Below are 17,500 nucleotides of genomic sequence, written 5' to 3' on the forward strand. Positions count from 1 at the left end.
CCCTCCTTTCCTCTCTCTCTCCCTCTCTGCTCAGCAGCATGTGTGTTGGCAGTGAGGAGAGCACAGAGGTAAAGGACAAGGAGGAAGCCATAGAGATAGAAAGAGAGATTTATAGAAATTAAGGTAGAGATGAACAAAGAACGAGAGAGAGGACAGAGAGAAAAAGGAGAGGAGAAAGTGCAGAGAGCATGCATCTTGTGAGATAAAACAGACGGTGATTTGATTTATCCAGTGGTACTAATCAGGACCGTCCATAGGGCTGAACTGGCAGCATGATGGATGTTTCTCTATAGGACACCGTGTTAAATACAACACTCTGATTCAGAGATAAACTCATAGTAATTAAACACCCAGGACACCCCGTCTACACCCCCACAATACCCCCTCTTTCTCTTTTATATCTCCTCTTCCAGCTCCCTCTTTCTACCCCCTTACAGTCACTCACGCTTTTGGTCTGGCGAGTGCGCTAGAGAGAGAGAGAGAAAGAAAGAGTGAGTAAGTAAGCAAGAGAGAAAGGGAGAGGCACAGAGAAAGAAAGAGTGAGTAAGTAAGCTAGAGAGAAAGGGAGAGGCACAGAGAAAGAGAATGAAAGCGAGGGAATAAATGAAAGTAAGCTAGAGAGCACAACAGAGAAAGCACCCCCCTCTCTCAATTCAATTCAAGGGGCTTTATTGGCATGGGAAACATATGTTAACAGTGCCAAAGCAAGTGAGGTAGATAATATACAGAATTGAAATACACAATACAAATGAACAGTAAACATTACACTCACAGACGTTCCAAAAGAATAAAGACATTTCAAATGTCATATTATGTCTATATACATTGTTGTAACGATGTGCAAATAGTTAAAGTACAAAAGAGAAAATAAATAAACATAAATATGGGTTGTATTTACAATGGTGTTTGTCCTTCACTGGTTGACCTTTTCTTGTGGCAGCAGGTCACAAATCTTGCTGCTGTGATGGCACACTGTGGTATTTCACCCAGTAGATATGGGAGTTTATCAAAATCGGGTTTGTTTGTGGGTCTGTGTAATCTGAGGGAAATATGTGTCTAATATGGTCATACATTGGGCAGGAGGTTAGGAAATGCAGCTCAGTTTCCACCTCATTTTGTGGGCAGTGTGCACATAGCCTGTCTTCTCTTGAGAGCCATGTCTGCCTACAGCGGCCTTTCTCAATAGCAAGGCTATGCTCACGTCTTTACATAGTCAAAGCAATTCCCTTAAGTTTGGGTTAGTCACAGTGGTCAGGTATTCTGCCACTGTGTACTCTCGGTTTAGGGCCAAATAGCATTCTAGCTTGCTCAGTTTTTTTGTTAATTCTTTCCAATGTGTCAAGTAATTATCTTTTTGTTTTCTCATGATTTGGTTGGGACTAATTGTGTTGCTGTCCTGGGACTCTGTGGGGTCTGTTTGTGTTTGTGAACAGAGCCCCAGGACCAGTTTGCTTAGGGGATTCTTCTCTAGGTTCCTCTCTCTATAGGGGATGGCTTTGTTATGGAAGGTTTGGGAATCGCTTCCTTTTAGGTGGTTGTAGAATTGAACGGCTCTTTTCTGGATTTTGATCATTAGCAGGTACCGGCCTAATTCTGCTCTGTGTGTATTATTTGGTGTTCTACGTTGTACACGGGGGATATTTTTGCAGAATTCTGCATGCAGAGTCTTAATTTGGTGTTTGTCCCATTTTGTGAATTCTTGTTTGGTGAGCGGACCCCAGACCTCACAACCATAAAGGGCAATGGGTTCTATAACTGATTCAAGTATTTTTAGCCAGATCCTAATTGGTATGTCGAATTTTATGTTCTGCAGACTTTTCTAGCGCCCTCGCCAATTCGTTGATCTATATGTTGAAGAGGGTGGGGATTAAGCTGCATCCCTGTCTCACCCCACGGCCCTGTGGGAAGAAATGTGTGTGTTTTTTGCCTATTTTAACCGCACAAATGTTGTTTGTGTACATGGATTTTTTTATGTTGTATGTTTTTCACCCAACACTGCTTCCCATCAATTTGTATAGCAGACCTTCATGCCAAATTGAGTCAAAGGCTTTTTTGAAATCAACAAAGCATGGGAAGACGTTGCCTTTGTTTTGGTTTGTTTGTTTGTCAATTAGGGTGTGCAGGGTGAATACGTGGTCTGTCGTACAATAATTTGGTAAAAAGCCAATTTGACATTTGCTCAGTACATTGTTTTCACTGAGGAAATGTATGAGTCTGCTGTTAATGATAATGCAGAGGATTTTCCCAAGGTTGCTGTTGACGCATATCCCACGGTAGTTATTGTGGTCAAATTTGGTCTAGCTAATTGGAATTTGTTGTCTGTATATTTGATAATTTCATTGAGGATACCATCAACACCACAGGCCTTTTTGGGTTGGAGGGTTTTTATTTTGTCCTGTAGTTCATTCAAGGTAATTGGAGAATCCATCTCTCTCTTATTTATTTATTACACCTTTATTTAACCAGGTAGGCAAGTTGAGAACAAGTTCTCATTTACAATTGCGACCTGGCCAAGATAAAGCAAAGCAGTTCGACACATACAACGACACAGAGTTACACATGGAGTAAAACAAACATACAGTCAATAATACAGTAGAAAAATAAGTCTATATACAATGTGAGCAAATGAGGTGAGATAAGGGAGGTAAAGGCAAAAAAGGCCATGGTGGCAAAGTAAATACAATATAAATCAAATCAAATTTTATTTGTCACATACACATGGTTAGCAGATGTTAATGCGAGTGTAGCGAAATGCTTGTGCTTCTAGTTCCGACAATGCAGTAATAACCAACAAGTAATCTAACTAACAATTCCAAAACTACTGTCTTATACACAGTGTAAGGGGATAAAGAATATGTACATAAGGATATATGAATGAGTGATGGTACAGAGCAGCATAGGCAAGATACAGTAGATGGTATCGAGTACAGTATATACATATGAGATGAGTATGTAAACAAAGTGGCATAGTTAAAGTGGCTAGTGATGCATGTATTACATAAGGATGCAGTCGATGATATAGAGTACAGTATATACGTATGCATATGAGATTCATAATGTAGGGTAAGTAACATTATATAGGGTAGCATTGTTTAAAGTGGCTAGTGATATATTTACATCATTTCCCATCAATTCCCATTATTAAAGTGGCTGGAGTTGAGTCAGTGTCAGTGTCAGTGTCAGTGTGTTGGCAGCAGCCACTCAATGTTAGTGGTGGCTGTTTAACAGTCTGATGGCCTTGAGATAGAAGCTGTTTTTCAGTCTCTCGGTCCCAGCTTTGATGCACCTGTACTGACCTCGCCTTCTGGATGATAGCGGGGTGAACAGGCAGTGGCTCGGGTGGTTGATGTCCTTGATGATCTTTATGGCCTTCCTATAACATCGGGTGGTGTAGGTGTCCTGGAGGGCAGGTAGTTTGCCCCGGTGATGCGTTGTGCAGACCTCACTACCCTCTGGAGAGCCTTACGGTTGAGGGCGGTGCAGTTGCCATACCAGGCGGTGATACAGCCCGCCAGGATGCTCTCGATTGTGCATCTGTAGAAGTTTGTGAGTGCTTTTGGTGACAAGCCAAATTTCTTCAGCCTCCTGAGGTTGAAGAGGCGCTGCTGCGCCTTCCTCACGATGCTGTCTGTGTGAGTGGACCAATTCAGTTTGTCTGTGATGTGTATGCCGAGGAACTTAAAACTTGCTACCCTCTCCACTACTGTTCCATCGATGTGGATAGGGGGGTGTTCCCTCTGCTGTTTCCTGAAGTCCACAATCATCTCCTTAGTTTTGTTGACGTTGAGTGTGAGGTTATTTTCCTGACACCACACTCCGAGGGCCCTCACCTCACCATATAGCAAGTAAAACACTGGAATGGTAGATTTGCAGTGGAAAAATGTGAAAAGTAGAAATAAAAATAATGGGGTGCAAAGGAGCAAAATAAATAAATAAATACAGTAGGGGGAGAGGTAGTTGTTTGGGCTAAATTATAGATGGGCTATGTACAGGTGCAGTAATCTGTAAGCTGCTCTGACAGCTGGTGCTTAAAGCTAGTGAGGGACATAAGTGTTTCCAGTTTCAGAGAGAGTGTTTCCAGTTTGTAGTTCGTTCCAGTCATTGGCAGCAGAGAACTGGAAGGAGAGGCGGCCAAAGGAAGAATTGGTTTTGGGGGTACCAGAGAGATATACCTGCTGGAGAGCGTGCTACAGGTGGGTGCTGCTATTGTGACCAGCAAGCTGAGATAAGGGGGGACTTTACCTAGCAGGGTCTTGTAGATGACATGGAGCCAGTGGGTTTGGCGAAGAGTATGAAGCGAGGGCCAGCCAACGAGAGCGTACAGGTCGCAGTGGTGGGTAGTATATGGGGCTTTGGTGACAAAACAGATGGCACTGTGATAGATTGCATCCAATTTATTGAGTAGGGTATTGGAGGCTATTTTGTAAATGACATTGCCGAAGTAGGATGGTCAGTTTTACAAGGGTTTATTTGGCAGCATGAGTGAAGGATGCTTTGTTTTTGCAAAATAGGAAGCCAATTATAGATTTAACTTTGGATTGGAGATGTTTGATGTGAGTCTGGAAGGAGAGTTTACAGTCTAACCAGACACCTAGCGATTTGTAGTTGTCCACATATTCTAAGTCAGAACTGTCCAGAGTAGTGATGTTGGACAGGCGGGCAGGTGCAGGCAGCGATCGGTTGAAGAGCATGCATTTAGTTTTACTTGTATTTAAGAGCAATTGGAGGCCACAGAAGGAGAGTTGTATGGCATTGAAGCTCGTCTGGAGGGTTGTTAACACAGTGTCCAAAGAAGGGCCTGAAGTATACAGAATGGTGTCGTCTGCGTAGAGGTGGATCAGAGACTCACCAGCAGTAGGAGCGACATCATTGATGTATACAGAGAAGAGAGTCGGTCCAAGAATTGAACCCTGTGGCACCCCCATAGAGACTGCCAGAGGCCCGGACAACAGGGCCTCCGATTTGACACACTGAACGAACTCTATCAGAGAAGTAGTTGGTGAGCCAGGCGAGGCAATCATTTGAGAAACCAAGGCTATCGAGTCTGCCAATGAGGATGTGGTGATTGACAGAGTCGAAAGCCTTGGCCAGGTCAATGAATACGGCTGCACATTATTATTTCTTATCGATGGCGGTTAAGATATCGTTTAGGACCTTGAGCGTGGCTAAGGTGCACCCATGACCAGCTCTGAAACCAGATTGCATAGCGGAGAAGGTATGGTGGGATTCGAAATGGTCGGTAATCTGTTTGTTGACTTGGCTTTCGAAGACCTTAGAAAGGCAGGGTAAGATAGATATAGGTCTGTAGCAGTTTGGGTCAAGAGTGTCCCCCACTTTGAAGAGGAGGATGACCGCAGCTGCTTTCCAATCTTTGGGAATCTCAGATGACACGAAAGAGAGGTTTAACAGGCTAGTAATAGGGGTGGCAACAATTTCGGCAGATAATCTTTAGAAAGAAAGGGTCCAGATTGTCTAGCCCAGCTGATTTGTAGGGGTCTCTTACATCAGAGGTACATGGGGCTGGAGGGCGGCAGTATCCACAGGAGAGTTGTCTGCTTTATGAATACCCCCTGGTCTTAGTAACATGTGAGCTCATGATCACACATATCATCACCCAGTCACACACCACAACTGAATATATACATCTCAGGTAGAACCTCATTCATGCATTTGATACAGATGGGTTCCCTCCGGCTGTAACGAATGGATAGTATATGATACTATATTACTTAGAAATATATATGTTCTTTCTTTTAATTTCAGACAAATTTGAATTGACAAAACATCTTTACAGAACTCCTTTCTATGACAAACTGCTTCCATATAGCAGCTGAGCCCTGGAGTATTTTAACTGACAGACCCCGTTAGATACACAGGGAGTCTCTTTCATTAACACCTCCACACCAGTCATGATCTGTCTCTCCAAGCCCCCCCCCCCAGGAGTCAGGGGTCAGGGGTTAAAGGTTTCACTTTTAGCTCCCATTAGCTAATGGGAGGGGAGGATATGGTCCATTTTATGACTATTTTTTGTTATTCAACATTTATTAATATCAGGAATTCCTATTGAGATAGAGAATATCGTGGGATATCTGGCCAAGAAGGTAGTTAGTTCCTGTATAGAAACAGGACTAGCATAACGTCCAGGACATACACCTCATGTACCGGGACATACACCTCATGTACCGGGACATACACCTCATGTACCGGGACATACACCACATGTACCGGGACATACACCCCATGTACCGGGCCATACACCCCATGTACCGGGCCATACACCCCGCGTACCGGGACATACACCCCGCGTACCGGGCCATACACCCCGCGTACACCCCGGGCCATACACCCCGCGCACCGGGCATACAAAATACACCCCGCGCACCGGGACATACACCCCGCGGGACATACACCCCGGCATCGGGACATACACCCCGCGCACCGGGACATACACCCCGCGCACCGGGACATACACCCCGCGCACCGGGACATACACCCCGCGCACCGGGACATACACCCCGCGCACCGGGACATACACCCCGCGTACCGGGACATACACCACGCGCACCGGGACATACACCCCGCACCGGGACATACACCACGCACCGGGACATACACCACGCGTACCGGGACATACACCACGCGTACCGGGACATACACCACGCGTACCGGGACATACACCACGCGTACCGGGACATACACCACGCGTACCGGGACATACACCACGCGTACCGGGACATACACCACGCGACATACACCACGTACCAGGACATACACCACGCGTACCGGGACATACACCACGCGTACCGGGACATACACCACGCGTACCGGGACATACACCACGCGTACCGGGACATACACCACGCGTACCAGGACATACACCACGCGTACCAGGACATACACCACGCGTACCAGGACATACACCACGTACCAGGACATACACCACGCGTACCAGGACATACACCACGCGTACCAGGACATACACCACGCGTACCAGGACATACACCACATGTACCAGTTGCAGCAACGTTGAGGTGTAATATAGATGCCAACTATAATGGTTAAGATACAGTCCTGCATAAGAAAAGTTCACTTTGTTGTAGGGAGATTCATTGTTCTGTTCAAACAAAGGAACTGTGAAAATAGTTCTACACTGACATCTGCTGGTAGGCATTGTTACCACACCACTTCCTCAACTGTACAAAGTGATGACAAGTTCAAGCATCAGAGTGTGCAATGCATTGTGTGTGTGTGTGTGTGTGTGTGTCACCTGGGCACACTGGTCAGGTAGGTCAGCACGTTGTGGAACTCTTCCTCCTGGAGCTCGCCAAACGCAGGGAATTCTGGGAACACGATGATGGGACTGCCGTTCTCAGCTCGGCCCCCTGGGAAAGAAATGGGGACATTTGATTGATTAATTGATTACATTTGTTCAACAAGGCCATCATTTTGCCCTCAATTAGACAGCACATACAGCCCCCCATATCCCCCTTTCAGACCCCCACAGAATAGACATAGTGACAAGCTTTGGAATCCTTTTATTTCATGCGTTTTAAAACGTTCATGTACATCATATTCATAATGTCCATTACTCTTCTGATAGATATAGCTCCCCCCCCAGTGGAATGAACACACAGAGCAGCGGTTCCAGCCTCTCCTTGGGGACCCCCAGCTGTTCCATGTATTTGAACTATTCCACAGTTAGCACACCGGATTCAACTTGTCAGCTAATCATCAAGCCCTTTGTGAAACGTCTGGGGGTCCCGATGAGAGGTTTTGAGAACCATTGACCCAGAGGAATCATGTGACGGTCTGAGTGGGGGAGGGGAAGATTAGAGGATGAGATATAGGATCTGTCTTCTCTCACAAAGCCTGGTGTTACTGCGGCTCTGCAGGCTGCAAAAATAGTATTTTCTATTTTTATTCTTCCTTTTTAACTCTGCGTTGTCGGGAAAGGACTCGCGAGAAAGCGTTTCACGGTAAAGCCTACACCCGTTGTATTCGGCGCCTGTGACAAATCAAATTTGACTTGATTTAGTGCTAGAGGAGGGTACAGGGAATGAGAAATTAACAGGTGTGAGTAGAGACAAAGAGACAGGCGGTCTGTGTGAATCTCTGCACCAGCCGTGCCACTAGAGCAGAACCAGAGCACTGTGCCCTGATCCATCTGGTACCCGACGTGTCACTAGAGCAGAACCAGAGCACTGTGCCCTGATCCATCTGGTACCAGCCGTGCAACTAGAGCAGAACCAGAGCACAGTGCCCTGATCCATCTGGCACCAGCCGTGTCACTAGAGCAGAACCAGAGCACTGTGCCCTGATCCATCTGGCACCAGCCGTGTCACTAGAGCAGAACCAGAGCACTGTGCCCTGATCCATCTGGTACCAGACGTCACTAGAGCAGAACCAGAGCACTGTGCCCTGATCCATCTGGCACCAGCCGTGTCACTAGAGCAGAACCAGAGCACTGTGCCCTGATCCATCTGGTACCAGCCATGTCACTAGAGCAGAACCAGAGCACTGCTCCCTGATCCATCTGGCACCAGCCGTGTCACTAGAGCAGAACCAGAGCACTGTGCCCTGATCTATCTGGTACCAGACGACTAGAGCAGAACCAGAGCACTGTGCCCTGATCCATCTGGTACCAGACGACTAGAGCAGAACCCAAGCACTGTGCCCTGATCCATCTGGTACCAGACGACTAGAGCAGAACCAGAGCACTGTGCCCTGATCCATCTGGTACCAGACGACTAGAGCAGAACCAGAGCACTGTGCCCTGATCCATCTGGTACCAGACGACTACAGCAGAACCAGAGCACTGTGCCCTGATCCATCTGGTACCAGACGACTACAACAGAACCAGAGCACTGTGCCCTGATCCATCTGTATGTGTGTCAGGCAGACACCTGCCTGAGTAGGCAACTAGAGGACCAGAGGTTAATGATTACAACACAAAACAAGGCCTGGAGACACAGACAACCTCCAGGGGAGAGGACATACAGAGTGAACCGGGAAGGAACAGGAACACAGCAGGAGTCTTCTTTAAAAAATAAAAATAAAATTTTTTTTTTACCCCGCTTTCTCCCTAATTTCGTGGTATCCTATTGTTTAGTAGCTACTACCTTGTCTCATCGCTACGGGCTCGGGAGAGATGCGTCCTCCGATACACAACCCAACCAAGCCGCACTGCTTCTTAACACAGCGCGCATCCAACCCGGAAGCCAGCTGCACCAATGTGTCGGAGGAAACACCTGGCAACCTTGGTAGCGTGCACTGCGCCCGGCCCGCCACAGGAGTCGCTGGTGCGCGATGAGACAAGGATATCCCTACCGGCCAACCCCTCCCTAACCCGGACGACGCTAGGCCAATTGTGCGTCGCTCCACGGACCTCCCGGTCGCGGCCGGTTACGACAGAGCGCGAACCCAGAGTCTGCTCTGCTCTGCAGTACAGCGACCTTAACCACTGCGCCACCCGGGAGGCCTACAGCAGGAGTCTTTAATGACACAGCTAAAACAGTAGCGCTGCGTCACACTCTCATCCGCTGGGCTTGGAGTCATTCTAGTGGCGTACCAAGGCTGTAGCGTAGAAGTATGAATTAGAACTAGACCAAGGGTCATCTTCATCAGCTGTGTGCTCATGTGACTACTCATCAGAGGGTGGGCAGCTGTCATGAACACACACACACACACACACACACGCATCACCCCTGGCAACCACAGAGTTATTAACCACACTGACAGAGAGATGTGAAGACAAACAGACTGTACGCAACCTAAGAACAGGTTCCCGGGCAAGACATGTAACAGCAAGGAACTGAAGGAACTGAAGCTCGTGAAATTCAGTTAGAGACACACACACACACTCTCGCTTTCAACGGGTGGAGTGTTAAATTCAGTCACACACTCAGCAGCCAATCACAGCAGCACATAGTGCCACACACACACTTGGTTCTTCCAACCGTTGCCGGGCCAGGTTGCCAAGTGGTTCGCCGTGTCGATTAATTATTCACAGGCTGTCTCCGTGCCGTTATTATCCGTGGTAACCCGACGTGGGGCCCTATCTGGGTTGGCATCGCCGTAGTAACGGAACAAACTGAGTTGGCCCAACTCTTTGGAAATATGGGTCTGGTGTGGAACGGTTTTCCTCAGTTTACCCCCAAAGGTCAGATCGTTGCAAAAGTCTTAGTTTAGTTAAGTCATACAACAGAAATCAGTTTGAACAACACTGCTGTACTCTATCTGGCAACCAGAGTGCTATTCCTGTACTTTTATAAATAGGAAAATGATGATGGATTATGTTTTGATGTTTAGGCCAGCTACTTCTCTCAGCTACTTCACTCAGCTACTTCTCTCATACAGTGTGATATGATTGCTGCTCCATCAGTGGCTGTGTCAGCTTTGGGGATGGTTCACTGTTATTAGCTTCTGCCATATTGCTAAAGATTTTTCCATCTGTGAAGGGAGATCTTCAAGGGCCTTGGCATAGCGTTGGGATTGGCTCACTCGGATGTTTGGGATTGAACCACTATGAGAGGTAACTATGTAGGAGGGAGCGATGGAGGGAAAAGAAAAAGACTGACCTGAGAGGAAAGCAAACCGTTTCCTGAGGTCAGGATCGATGTCTGCAGCAAACAGACGATCACTCTCCTGCTGCATGATGTCATCTGGAAGATAAGAGACAAAAAAACATCAACTACAGTTACAGTAACATACAGTATTTACAACAATAGATGACAGTTACAGTAACATACAGTATTTACAACAATAGATGACAGTTAGTAACATACAGTATTTACAACAATAGATGACAGTTACAGTAACATACAGTATTTACAACAATAGATGACAGTTACAGTAACATACAGTATTTACAACAATAGATGCCAGTTACAGTAACATACAGTATTTACAACAATAGATGCCAGTTACAGTAACATACAGCTCAGTCTTACAGCCCTGGGCGTAAGACTGAGCTGTAAATACTGTAACATACAGTATTTACAATAATAGAACATAGTATTAGTCACACAGAGCACCTGGAATGACATGACAGAGAGAGAGAGGAGCAGAGACCCCACTGACCCACTTCTCAAGGAGAAGTCTCCCCAAATCCCCCCTTTCTCCAACTTTCAGTCCCAGTCTCAGTGAGGAAGAGAGTGTGGGAGGTGAGGCTGAGGAGAGGAGTAGAGAGGGGAGGAGGAGAGAGGGGAGAGGCTGCGGGAAGAGGCTGAGAGGAGGGGGAGAGGCAGAGAGAGTATTGTTGTAAATACTGTATGTTACTTTACCTGTCATCTATTATTGTAAACCCCAAACAGCAAGCAATGCAGAAGCACGGTGGCTCGGAAAAACTCCCTAGAATGGCCGGAACCTAGGAAGATACCTAGAGAGGAACCAGGCTGAGGGGTGGAGATTATAACAGAACATGGCCAAGATGTTCATAGATGACTAATCAAGTCGACAATCTACTGGCAAATCCTTTTCAATCCTTGTCATATGAAGAGAAATGATAGATAAAACGTATTGGTGCTCATCGGTCATTGGACATGAACATTACACAACAAGTTGGAAATCACAAATTCAACAATGAGTAGTTTGGAAGGAATTAGTGGCTAACTACAAGTGTTGCAAAGCAATCACTAGCCTGCTAGTCAGACGAGTGGGCGTGTGGTCCAAGTCTGGGTTTAAGGGTCTCTTTTCCAAGCTTAAAAGGATAAACATTCAACACCATGGTTGAATACATTGGCCATACTGTCAATCCAACATGACTTCTGGCGGTTCAAAACAACTGGAAACTCAGAACTGGGAAATGGGAGACTTCAGTGAGTACAAGACAACTGGGAACTCTGAACAAAACTAGCTCCGACTGGGAAAATACGGTCATACAACTCGGAATTCCAAGTCAGGAACTCGAGAATCTTTCTTGAGCTCCGACCTGATGTCATGATTCAACCTTGTGTTTTTCTGAGTTCCCAGTTGTCTTGAATGCACCATAAATCCAGAGAATGCCAGACTTTGATGACAAAGTTTGATGACAAAATTTGCCCACGAAGGACCGCCGCACCACCTTCCTGTTCAAGTGAGCAAAGCACAACATGTCCAAAAATGTCTTATATGCTGCTGCATAAATGATGTAATATGCCAAGGAGATATGTATACTGTAGCTAAGAAAGTAATACTAAGTGTATTTTGTGTTGTAAGCTGTTAGTAGCCCATGTGCCTCACTCTAATAGTTTGTTCCTTTCCCCCGTCATAATTCAGCGTACTGTTCTGACTTGGTGGTGCACATGTAGCCTATAACCTGTTTTAGATTAATGTAATCATCGAATATTGTAAGAGCTTTCACTGTCTGCTTATATGCCTCATTTATCCTAAGGTTCTGACTTGGTGTACAGGGATAATACTGTAAGAACGGCCCATGTTCTGAATTCTGTCGCTGTACCTTTCAAAAGTGCTGAACAAATAGTTATATTGACTATGCCTGTCCTAGCTCGCTCATTAATGTCTTAATAGAAATTACGGATGGCCTCTTATCTGCTCGTCGTACCATTTGTACATCCCAATTGTCAATAGAAACCACATTTGTTTAAGCAAGTCAGCCATATCAGCTATGTTTTTTTAAAGAGGCAGTAAATGAGGCTGAATGAACTGTTTTGCTGCCAGACAAGGCTTCGCTGATAGCCAGGTGTATTGGTGGTAAGGATTCACTACTTGGTGCTGAAAAGAAAGCTCTTCTGTTGGGACAGCTTTATGTAGGCCCTAACAGTTTGTGGGCACCGTTTGTCACCGTTATAGTGCAATTAATGTATTGTTTAGCGTTGTGTAGTGTGGCTTTGCTGGCATGCATATATTTTTTTTCTTGAGTTTGCCCCACCAAGATTTACATGCTAAAATCACCACTGCCAAGGTGAGCTTAAAAAAATACTTTCTCTCTATTCTTAACTCATTTTAATAAAAACTATTTGCAATGATGCTCAATTGTTTCTAACTAATGCTTATGTACCCATTTGGTTTTTATACCATGCTCTCCCCAATCAACCCTGTGGTCACCTTTCAGGAGGGACTGACTTCAGGTCTCAGGGAAGGTGACGTCAACCTGTCAGGCTTAGCTAGCTCCAACCAGCTGGAGCCGGTAAGACTAGCATCCACACAGTGAGTGGGTCCATAGGGATCAAGGTTGAGAAACACTAATGCAGTCTATTCTAGAACCATAGACATGCATGTTGGCAGTCACTGTCAGTATTCAGTCTGATGTTGGTGTAATGCATCAGGACAGGTGGACAGGCAGCCCTGGGTGGTAGGTAACAGCTCAGTCTAACAGCCCTGGGTGGTAGGTAACAGCTCAGTCTTAAAGCCCTGGGTGGTAGGTAACAGCTCAGTCTTACAGCCCTGGGTGGTAGGTAACAGCTCAGTCTAACAGCCCTGGGTGGTAGGTAACAGCTCAGTCTTACAGCCCTGGGTGGTAGGTAACAGCTCAGTCTAACAGCCCTGGGTGGTAGGTAACAGCTCAGTCTAACAGCCCTGGGTGTTAGGTAACAGCTCAGTATTAAAAGCCCTGGGTGGTAGGTAACAGCTCAACCTTACTACAGCCCTGGGTGGTAGGTAACAGGTCAGTCTTACAGCCCTGGGTGGTAGGTAACAGCTCAGTCTTACTACAGCCCTGTATGGTAGATAACAGGTCAGTCTTACAGCCCTGGGTGGTAGGTAACAGCTCAGTCTTACAGCCCTGGGTGGTAGGTAACAGCTCAGTCTTCACAGCCCTGGGTGGTAGGTAACAGGTCAGTCTTTACAGCCCTGGGTGGTAGGTAACAGGTCAGTCTAACAGAGTTAGTTTAATAGCATGGTTAGGATAACACTTTGGCCCAAACCCAGACACTCACTCTCTCTATTACACACACGCACCCCCCTAGAGAGAAGCTGCCACAGAGCGAAGGATGTGTGTGTGTGAGTATATATTTCTAATTCTCCAATACATCTAACTTAAGTTTATACAAACATGTCTTCTAAAAATAGACCTTGTAGTACTTCTCGCTCTGTGTTTTCCCCTCTTTCTTCCTGGTATTAGAGGTAAGGAACGTCTCTAACCCATTCAGTTCCATTGAGAACTAAGGGCCCTAACCCTCCTCACCGAGTGCATTGTTTATGATGTGTTGAGATGTGTTCAGTCTCGTCACTGTGGTCTGTGAGCGCTCCAACTGAGACCCGGAGAAAAGCCACCAAAACAGGCCTGTCCCAGCCAGGGAACTCTTAAGCAGCACAAAACCACACAACACCCCCAACTTCCTCCCAGCCAGGCCAACACAGGCCCCACGTTTTGAGGTTGATGGGGGCCAAGAATGCTGCCCCCCCCGCCACCTCTCCACTCATTCACAATCAGGTCAGGGGCTTAATCAGTGAAGGTCAAGGTTTACAATGTGAGGATAGAGCTGACTTGAAATTAGACAATCATTTCTACTCTATGCAACACATTTCTATCATGTAAGGTTTTATATCTTGTCATATTCCTTCTTGTCAGTTAACTATTGTATAACCTAACAAGTTACAGCTCAGATCTGGATGGATGATAGCTCAGAGAAAAGGGGGAGAAATGTGGAAGAGGAGGAGGGAGAGGAAAGGGGAAAAAAGGAGGAGGGGGAGAAAAGGTGAAAAAAGGAGGAGGGAGAGAAAAGGGGGAAAAGGAGGAGGGAGAGGAAAGGGGAAAAAGGAGGAGGGAGATACTCCATTGAAAGGAGGCCAGGGTTCTATTACTAATGCCTACATTGTTAATGTGGAGACATGGCTCTGGTTGAGCTGTGGGGACTGGGAAGACAACTACACAGCTCTTTCCAGTAAAGGAGATTCTACAGAGGCCTCTCTCTCCATGTTCCTTCTATGCGTTTCATCGAATGCTATCAGAGCTAAAACAAAAGATCCGACCAACAGTTTTTGTTGAATAGTTTACAATGCATTTTCACTCCAGTCATGACATTCCTTTCACATGATCGTGTGACCCCACTGACACAAAGGTTCACCACCAGTTACACACATGCACCAACATGGTAGTTACCATGCCTCTGTGCTACACAGAGTGCTACTCTCTCTCCTGTCCCATGAATCTCTCTTTGTTCGGTCATCATGTTCCCACAAGCAGCCGGCGGTTAAACACATGTTAGCAGCCTGGAAAGACCTCGTTGCCTTTACACGTCACTATACACAAAGTCACTATCACAGGTGGTACAGTCCTTGATGTCGGCCCTTGAAAAATACAGTATAATCACCCAGTCTGACATTAACCCCTAGACCCTAACCCCTCCCTTCCCCTCCCCTTTATTTAACCCCTACAGCTAACCCCTCGGTTCGCTGGTCCATGCAGTAACTTCATGTGTTGTCGTGGTATGTGGTGTATGGGCAGGGTGGGCAGGGCAGTCTTGGTATGTGGACTGAAAGGCAACAGATTGTATTGGGGATGTGGAAGTATGTGTGTGTGTGGGGGGGCGTGGCGCACCATGCTGTGTGGAGCGCCATGCTGTGTGGAGCGCCATGCTGTGTGGAGTGCCATGCTGTGTGGGTATGACGTGGAGCGCCATGTTGTGTGGAGCACCATGCTGTGTGGGTATGAGCTGGTGATGGAGCCAACTGTTGATGGTGGTGTGGCAAGAAGGGCAGCTGTGTGTGTGAGTGAGAGGACAAGTAAGGGATGAACAACCGTTCCACAGCTGTGTGTGTGTGTGTGTGTGTGTGTGTGTGTGTGTGTGTGTGTGTATCATTGTGTATGTGGGGGGGAACCCAGTTCTATTATGGTATTACAGTCTGGGTTACTAGGTCCCCATCTGCCATGGGGATAACAACACACACGACAGTAACAACTGGGTCAAACGGCCACCGTTGCCCTGTTGCCATGCGTGCTCACTGTGTGTGTGGGTGCCTTCTGCCCAGCCCATAAATCTCTGGATTAAATCTGTAATATTTCTACATTATGAGCTACATTATGTGGCTACTGTTCAGTCTTTGTCAAATATTTTTTTCTCCATTGAGCGTCAGGTGCCAACATGTTGGCTAGTCTGCTATACTGTAAGCTACACTTTTTATACACAGCAGTATGTGGACACCCCTTCAAATGACTGGATTCGGGCTATTTCAGCCACACCCATTGCTGACTGGTGTATACAATTTGGCACACAGCCATGGAATCTTCATAGACAAACATTGGCAGTAATATGGCCTTACTGAAGAACTCAGTGACTTTCAACGTGGCACCTTCATAGGATGCCACCTTTCCAACAAGTCAGTTCGTCAAATTTCTGCCCTGCTAGAGCTGCCCCGGTCAACTGTAAGTGCTGTTATTGTGAAGTGGTAGGCCACACAAGTTCACAGAACGGGACCGCCGAGTGCTGAGGTGTGTAATAATCGTCTGTCCGTGGTTGCAACACTCACTACAGAGTTCCAAACTGTCTCTGGAAGCAACATCAGCACAATAACGGTTCGTCTGGAGTTTCATGAAATGGGTTTCCATGGCCGAGCAGCCGCACACAAGCCTAAGATCATGATGTGCAATACCAAGCGTCAGCTGGAGTGGTGTAAAGCTCGCCGCCATTGGACTCTGGAGCAGTGGAAACCCGTTCTCTGAAGTGACGAATCACGCTTCACCAACTGGCAGTCAGACGGACTAATCTGGGTTTGGTGGAGGAGAAATAATGGTCTGGGGCTGTTTTTAACTGTTTGGGCTTGGCCCCTTAGCTCTAGTGAAGGGAAATCTTAACGCAACAGCCTACAATGATATTCTAGATGATTCTGTGGTTCCAACTTTGTGGCAACAGTTTGGGGAAGGCCCTTTCCTGTTTCAGCATGACAATGCCCCCGTGCACAAAATGAGGTCCATACAGAAATGGTTTGTTGAGATCGGTGTGGAAGAACTTGACTGGCCTGCACAGAGCCCTGACCTCAACCCCATCGAATACCTTTGGAATTAATTGGTCAGCCAGGCCTAATCGCCCAACATCACTGCCCGACCTAATGCATGTCCCCACATCAATGTTCCAAAATCTAGTGAAAAGCCTTCCCAGAAGAGTGGAGGCTGTTATAGCAGCAAAGGGGGGGACAAACACCATATTAATGCACATGATTTTGGAAGGAGATGTTTGACGAGCAGGCGTCCACACACTTTTGGTCATTAGTGTAAACCTGTGTCTGTGTGCTAGCCCTGAGAGACTGGAGGAAATGTGGCACAATGTCTTTCCACTTGGCCAGCGGACCAGTCTCTGTGTGTCGACAAGCATATCTCTGTTACTGAATGGAAGTAAGAGAGACAACACACCACTGTTCATCACCCTCTCCACTGTCCCACGCTACTACCACACACACACACACACACACACACACACACACCAGATATTCCAAGGAAACATAACATCTCTTTTAGGACACCTCTAGTCAAACTTTCCCTTGGCTTGACAAAGGAGAGACATTCCAAAGAAGAGATTCCAAGGATGTGTTTTTACTCGTACTGTAAAACCTCTCTTGGTACTTA

General features: G+C 46.5%; 1 protein-coding gene across 9 annotated transcripts in view; it reads right to left on the minus strand.

Annotated features, from left to right (window-relative positions):
* The window catches only part of LOC112235391 (guanine nucleotide exchange factor DBS-like), a 68,507-nt gene that overhangs the window by 28,768 nt on the left and 22,239 nt on the right, over nucleotides 1-17,500 (minus strand). For all 9 annotated transcript variants that reach the window (XM_042323866.1, XM_042323867.1, XM_042323865.1 and 6 more), the window contains 2 exons: nucleotides 10,578-10,661; nucleotides 7,268-7,382 (listed from right to left, as the gene is read on the minus strand). In XM_042323866.1, coding sequence (XP_042179800.1) covers nucleotides 7,268-7,382; nucleotides 10,578-10,653 — 191 coding nt within the window. In that variant the 5' untranslated portion in view covers nucleotides 10,654-10,661. The remainder of the gene's footprint in view (nucleotides 1-7,267; nucleotides 7,383-10,577; nucleotides 10,662-17,500) is intronic.

This window comes from Oncorhynchus tshawytscha, linkage group LG07 (assembly GCF_018296145.1).
Source record: "Oncorhynchus tshawytscha isolate Ot180627B linkage group LG07, Otsh_v2.0, whole genome shotgun sequence".
Classification (NCBI taxonomy): Eukaryota; Metazoa; Chordata; class Actinopteri; order Salmoniformes; family Salmonidae; genus Oncorhynchus; species Oncorhynchus tshawytscha.